Source organism: Rhyacophila brunnea, unplaced genomic scaffold (genome assembly GCF_057557595.1).
Source record: "Rhyacophila brunnea isolate RB1 unplaced genomic scaffold, BYU_Rbru_1.0 scaffold_14, whole genome shotgun sequence".
Taxonomy (NCBI): Eukaryota; Metazoa; Arthropoda; class Insecta; order Trichoptera; family Rhyacophilidae; genus Rhyacophila; species Rhyacophila brunnea.
This window is the reverse complement of record NW_028232796.1, coordinates 25452804-25459779: the sequence shown is the minus strand read 5'-3', so window position 1 is coordinate 25459779 and position 6976 is coordinate 25452804. Positions and strand designations below refer to the sequence as shown.

Here is a 6976-nt window from a genome sequence, read left to right as displayed (position 1 = left end):
AACGTTGTGATAGTTAAGTGAACGTTAAGTGATCAGTGATTATGGCGCAACATTTGAATGACCGTGAGGAGGATATTCTAAAAGCAATGGACACCAGACGGCGGTACGGTCGTAGAGTTAGGTCTAAATGACAAGTTGCGTCGGTGCGACCACTCGTCATCAGCTAACCATCTGACGGAGAGGACCATCGCGGCCCTCCAGAATGCGATGTTTTCCCAACGGGACAGCATATGGAAGGGTATGCAAGGGTTAGTGGATTGGGCAACCAATCCTCAAAACATCATAACAGCGATGAGCCTATAGGTACCAAAAAATCGAAGAGGGTTTTGGGGACAAGGTATAATAAAATTTGCGAGAACATGACTCAGATCCTTACCGGAAGGATACCTTCACTCGGGAGGCACTATCAAGGATTCCTCCGAGCTGAGAGTCCCGGAAGACCCTCGAACTCACATTATGGCCGGGGTACTCCCAAGGGGTGACGTCCTGTGGGAAGGGAGTTCTCCATCGGAGGTACGGGCTCCACCAGGGATCCGTACTCTAAGCGAAGGCTACCGCATCTGGACGACCAACAACATTGGGGGCCACCTAAGTGACATTCGGGGAGTCTGGATGGCGTAGTGTACCCCCCCCCCCAACATTGGTAAAAATAATAGCCGTAACCCGCATACCTTTTGTGCGGACACCACCATTGGTAAGTCCTTATTTACTTTTACGGAAAGAATTTCAAACGCAACAATCAGCAGAGGTCACTCTCGAGATCGAGGACTTGAAGAACTCAGGGGTTCTAGAAGAAACGGGTCAAACCCCCAGTTTTTCTCTCGACCCTGTTTCTGATCAAGAAAGAAGACGGGACCCTATGCCCTGTTTTCAACCGAAAACGTTTGAATGCGTTCCTACAGCCAAAGCCATTCCCGATTTCCCGATGAGAATCCCACCACAAGCCCAACGGGACATCATGTAGTGGCTCTAGGCGATAGGACCCTCAGAGTTGACACAACGCAGGTACAAAAAGGCAGTTGGTCCCTCAGGCAGGCACATGTTCAATCTCTTCTGGGGCGACTTAACTTCGCATCCTACCTCCACGAGGAAGGTTGCATTGCCGACGGCTACAAAGCTCCAGTCATCAATATTGTCAAGGTCCCATTCTCGCCAATAGATGACAATCCCACCACAGGCCTAACAGGACATCATGTGGTGGCTCCAGGTGATAGGCTCCTCAGAGTTGACGCACATCAATCACTTCTTGACGACAGACGCAGCTGACACAGGCTAGGGAGCCCAACTGAATGAACACCACCTATCAGGTACGTGGGAACAAGACTAGTTAGCATGGCATGGCATTCCAACAGGAAGGAAATGTTTGCAATTCAATCTCATGTACAATCAATCATAGGATCAGATCTGCTTCTGCAGACAGACAACAAAACAGTGGTGGCATACATCAACAACGAGGGCGGCATAAAATCTGTCACCCTCCTAACCTATGCCGACAGATACTAGTATTTACCAGTCGAGCCAACATCACGTTTACTGCACAATACTGCTGCAGAAATTACAACTGCGTAGCAGATCATCTCTCCCGCAGACAACTCATTCCCGAATGGCACCTCATCAACACCGCAACCACCCCCCTGTTTCAAAGATGGGGTGTTCCCGAGGTGGATTTATTCGCAAGCGAAACTGCACATGACATTGCAACGTATGTGTCACGAGACGTTACAGACAGTGGCGCGCTGTTTCACGACGCCTTCAGCTGAGTGTAGGACTTCAGATTGGCGTGGATATTTCCCCCACCAAACATACTTTCACGAGTCCGAACGCACCTGAACTCAGCAAAAGGGAAGTACTTACTAGTGGCCGAGCTGGAAACAATGCTTTTGGGGAGTGGACTTACGAAAAAGGGCGATAGTACCTCCTTATACAATGCCTCACCTACATACGACACTAGTAGGTATGGAGACCAACCGTCCACCTCCAAGGACCCAGGACCTGTCCCTTTAACTGTGGATAATTTCGGGTGGGGTGGAAATAACATCAAATTTAATGGTGGAAGAAAGGGCACTCCTTACTTCCAGATGGCGGCCTTCGACTCTAAAAACTTACAAACCAGCTTGGAACAAATGGAAGACTATGACATGGGTAACATGAACCTAATGGATCATAATAGCCCTCAACCAATGGAATTGGCCAGATACCTAGGCTACATGTACAACATGGAGGGTTTGTCGTACAACACCATCCTGGTGCATAAGTCAGCCATAGCCACATTTTACAAACCGATTATCATTGTAGATATCAGCATCAACTTGGTAGTACAACACAATATTATGTTACAGGCAATTTCGGTACATAAAACGAAACCCGTCAAACCACCGGTTTGGGATCCAGGACGAGTGGTAGATCATCTTAGGAAAACAACACCGGTGGAGTACAACCTATTCGAAACGTCTCGCAGGACAGCTACCTACTCGGCTGCTTCTCGCATCGGGACGAAGGGTTCATGACCTCACACTACGCAGTAATAGTAGACAATGGATTAGTGGATAAAAGTGACCACATAATTGTATGGCCAATGTTTGGCGCAAATACAGATACCGCCAAGCATCGTCAATCGGAATGGAAGCTAAGCGCTTCCACGTGTCAAAACATCGACCCAGTATTCTGGTTACGGAAACTCGTCTGCATGTCAAACCCAAGGAGAGGGGCAGGAGGGGATATTTCGGAATTATTTATATTTTCAAGAGGATCACCAAAACCAGCCACCAGGAAAGTTATAGGGAATTGGATAAGGTCAGTACTATTGGAAGCAGGGGTACAAGAACCACCAGGCAGTGTCCGCTCAGCGGTGGCTTCCTTAAACTGTAAATATACCCAATAGATGATATCTTAAAGAGAGGTAGTGAGTCAACATTTCACGACAACTACCAGAGAACGATGGACACACCACCATCAGAAGGGAAAAAGAACCCATTAACTTCTCTATTCAACCATACACATTGAAAGTCACGATGGTCTATACCTCGTCAATGAATCATTGTCACATACAGGAATTTGGCATACCCAACACCAGGTGATAACAAACAGATATCTCAAGGACTTCAAAGTCAAATTCGAATAATGAAAGGAGTTTTACCTACCAATAAAACTCTTATTATCCATGTTGACTTTGAAGTCCAGGTAACTTCTACCTGGTTCCTTGAGTCATATCATAATGAAGACAAAGGGATCCCAAACTCCATACATAAAAAATGGACGCGCGGGTATGACCAGTAAATAAAAACGGAGGAATGACCAACGACAAGAAAAAGGAAATTAAATTAGTAGAATATAACCTCACGCGAAGAAGAAAGAGCAAACCCTATCTCAAGGACTTCAAAGTCAACATGAATAATAAGAGTTTTATTGGAAGGTAGGTAAAACTCCTTTCATTTTTTATGTAATGGTTTTTTGTGAATATTTTTTTTATTTTTGAATGAGTGGATTATTAAAGTTTGCATTCATATTTAATTATTGATTCTCTTTCTCAAACAAAACGTTCTCATTTGTATAAAATATGCAAATTTTATTAGTTTCAATTGGAAAATCATTTTTACGCTTAGCCACCCTAGATAGCTGTCGGCTGTCTCCCGAGATTTAGTTTCCACGGCAGAAAAAGAACAAAATTTCCGATCATGTCTTCGTTGAAGTGTGCTGTTTTGGTTTGTATTTATTAATATATTCTAATAATTACAAACAATCCTCAGATGTGTCCTGAGGTGCTTATTTAAATACCACTGTGTTATAATGTAGCCGAGTAAATTATCTGAGGTTAAGGTTATATAATGTTCATTTGATGTCAAAATTCTTTTTTTCAGTTTGCTGTTTTTTTATTTCGCGAGAATGAAATGTCCATTTATTTTGTTACAGATCCGCAGCTTGAGCACCTCCGCCAGCGCCGGTCAGATGATCAAACCCCCGATCCAAATATTCGGTTTGGAAGGGCGTTATGCCACAGCTTTATATTCTGCCGCAACCAAATTGAAGCAACTCGATGTCGTCGAAAAGGAGCTCGTCAGCTTCCAAGCCAGCATCAAGACCGACCCAAACTTGAAGGAGTTCATCAAAAATCCAACACTTAAGCGCACAATCAAAGCTGGCGCCTTGAGGCACCTTGCCACCAAGGTATTGTACAATTTGTCAGCTCAAAAACGGTCCACATTTACGAAATTCAAAAGTCTGTAAGGACTAACACATTGGTAAACACAAGAAACATGTGAATCCACTTACTGCGTACCTATACACTTTGTCAGCTTATCCTAACTATCTGTTTTCAAAATAGTACTAAAGATCTGTATATCAACTAACAACTTTATAGCGATATCAAGGAAATAACACATTATTTTTAAATGTCTACCATTGTTTCTTAACGTAGATCAGAGGTTAGCACATTGTGCTTCAGAGGGATGGATTAAAATTCTGTTGGCTGGGATATTCATATCATTTTTTTTAATCTATGTGTATTTGGCTCCAAAGTATGGAGGCCAAAGGCTTGAACGAACAGATATAAACGTCAATACTACAGTAACGTTAAGTTTGATAGTTGTGAGAGTTTTCAGAATGGCAACTTAAATGTTAAATTGCAATAGCCATAAACAATAATGCGTATACTTACCGAATCAATTTGGCTACCAGAACTTTAGAAGAAATAATTTAAAAAAATTCTTAATATCTATCTTACCATTGATTTACGAAATTTATTTGTACATTAATCATTAAAATGATAGTATGCATTGATTTACTATATTATAAGCTTAGGCCTTTAGCTAAATTTATATAGATTTGATGCATACACATGCCTCACCCAGAAGACAACCCAGTTCCTATTTTTATGTTCCGTGTCATACAGATCTTAGAGTTGAGTATTTTTTAACATCCTAAGAGAGCAGAAGAAATCAATCATTTTTCGCTCATTACACATGTTTATTGCTATACAATTTTCAGACATCTATGTCTGCAGCCACTGGCAACCTTTTGGAGCTCTTGGCTGAAAATGGTCGCTTAGGAAAGTTGGAGAATGTGATCAACGCATTCAAGACCATGATGTCTGCCCACAGAGGCGAGGTCATCTGCGAAGTCATTACTGCGAAGCCTTTGGATGATGCCCAGCGCAAAAACCTGGAAGGTTCTCTTAAGGTGAGGTGTTTCACTTTGAAATTCATTTTGACTCATTTTATTATGACACTATTTTTTAATAGGATTAAATTTAATACAAACCGAGTATCGTTGTTGAACTGTTAAAACCTCCATTGTTGCAAAATTTAAATGTATACAAGAGACAAAAAACTGCTTTATTAGCTATGTCCCAACAATATTACAAAATCTGTGTGCTACAGGAAAGGCGTAATAATTCTGGCAAATGGGAAAATTAGTTGAATATGCCAAATTGGCAATAATGCAGAGGCAAGGGGTGGAGGAAGGCTGTTAAGAACCGACATAAATAATGCACACTAAACATTGTCAGTCATACTTATTTGTTTTCATTAAATTAAGAATACAAATTGCAGATGGTGTTGGGATAGTTTTTTATAATTCAATAAGCCCTGCCTAACCAAACCATTATAGATAAAAAATGTTTTTCGTATTTTAGATATTTTTGGACTATTATCTATTACGGCTTAGTTATGCAGGGTTTTATTGAATTTTAAAAAACTGACGTAATACAATCTGTAGTCTTAGTTCAATGAAAACAAAAACAAGTGTAGTGTGCACTATTTATGTATGATCGTAACAGCCTACCTCTACCCTTCGCCACTGCCATAATGCATATATGTGTAAAGAAGGAAAGGGACTACTTGAATTAGTATATGTATGTCACACAGAAATCTACAATTCGTAATAAGTGAAAACTCGATCATTCAGCTCTCCTGAAAGAAAAGTAATGATTTTTGGCTTAGCTTCCTATTCCTATCGCACATAGACATATTTCAAGGTGTTCTGCAAACAAAGGTCAGGATTCAGTAGATTGAATGAATGGCTAACATAGATTCCTCGTAAATAATCTTTTAAGATAACCTTCACTCTGTGCTCCGCTTATGAATGAAAATAATAGTTTGCCTTTTACTACTTCACCATGTTTCATCCTAAGAGGATCATATTATGTGCCTCCACAGAGTGGAGGTTTTTTTTTATGATAAATGAATGTTAAATCACTTGCTTAACCCATTGGGTCCATACTCTGACTCCAAACACAAATTGAACAACAATATATGCGTATTTGCCAGATCCATGTTCGAACCTGAGACCCAAGTCATTATAAGCTGACATTTGTTGGCTTTTGACTTTAAGGATATCGTTAATCAGTGCTACATATATTAAAATTAACCATAGATTGATTATGGATTACCACAAAATGAATGCTGTCTCTACCAAGTATTATCAATATTTTTTTTGTGTTTCAGAAATTCACAAAACCCAACGAAACAATCCACCTGACAGCCAAGGTAGACCCTGAAATTCTTGGAGGCATGATCATCTCCATTGCCGACAAATATGCTGATATGAGTGTCGCCAGCAAGGTGAAACGCTACAGAGAAATCATCCAGGCACCCGCATAAATTAATTGTCTCCATCATATAACTAGTGAACATTTTCACTAAACACTGTTATTATTTAATGATCAAGATGATATAAATTGTATGGTTGAATGTTCATATTGTTTCAAATTAGTGAAAATAAATGTATAAAATCTTTATTATTTAATTACGACTTCATATTTAACCGTCTCCATCTGAAATTGACATCTTCCAAGTGACCGAATTCACGAAAATAACAAAATTTTCATAGTACAGTACTCTCTCCGTAACCCGCTACCCCAAAAGCCAGACAAGTGTCCAATTAGTGAAAGCGGCGGATTATAGTGCATAAAATTAGAACAGGTACACATTTATTTTTATAATAAAATGAACAATTATTCACCCATGAACAAAGTTGATAA

At 40.4% G+C, this 6976-nt stretch overlaps 1 protein-coding gene across 1 annotated transcript; it reads left to right on the top strand.

Moving 5' to 3' along the window:
- Nucleotides 1-3609: 3609 nt before the first annotated feature.
- ATPsynO (ATP synthase subunit O, mitochondrial) lies at nucleotides 3610-6741 on the top strand. Its single transcript, XM_085942117.1, has 4 exons — nucleotides 3610-3701; nucleotides 3910-4164; nucleotides 4984-5175; nucleotides 6441-6741. The coding sequence occupies exons 1-4, from the start codon at nucleotides 3675-3677 to the stop codon at nucleotides 6594-6596; spliced, it is 630 nt and encodes a 209-aa protein (XP_085798243.1). The 5' UTR covers nucleotides 3610-3674; the 3' UTR covers nucleotides 6597-6741.
- Nucleotides 6742-6976: the final 235 nt, after the last annotated feature.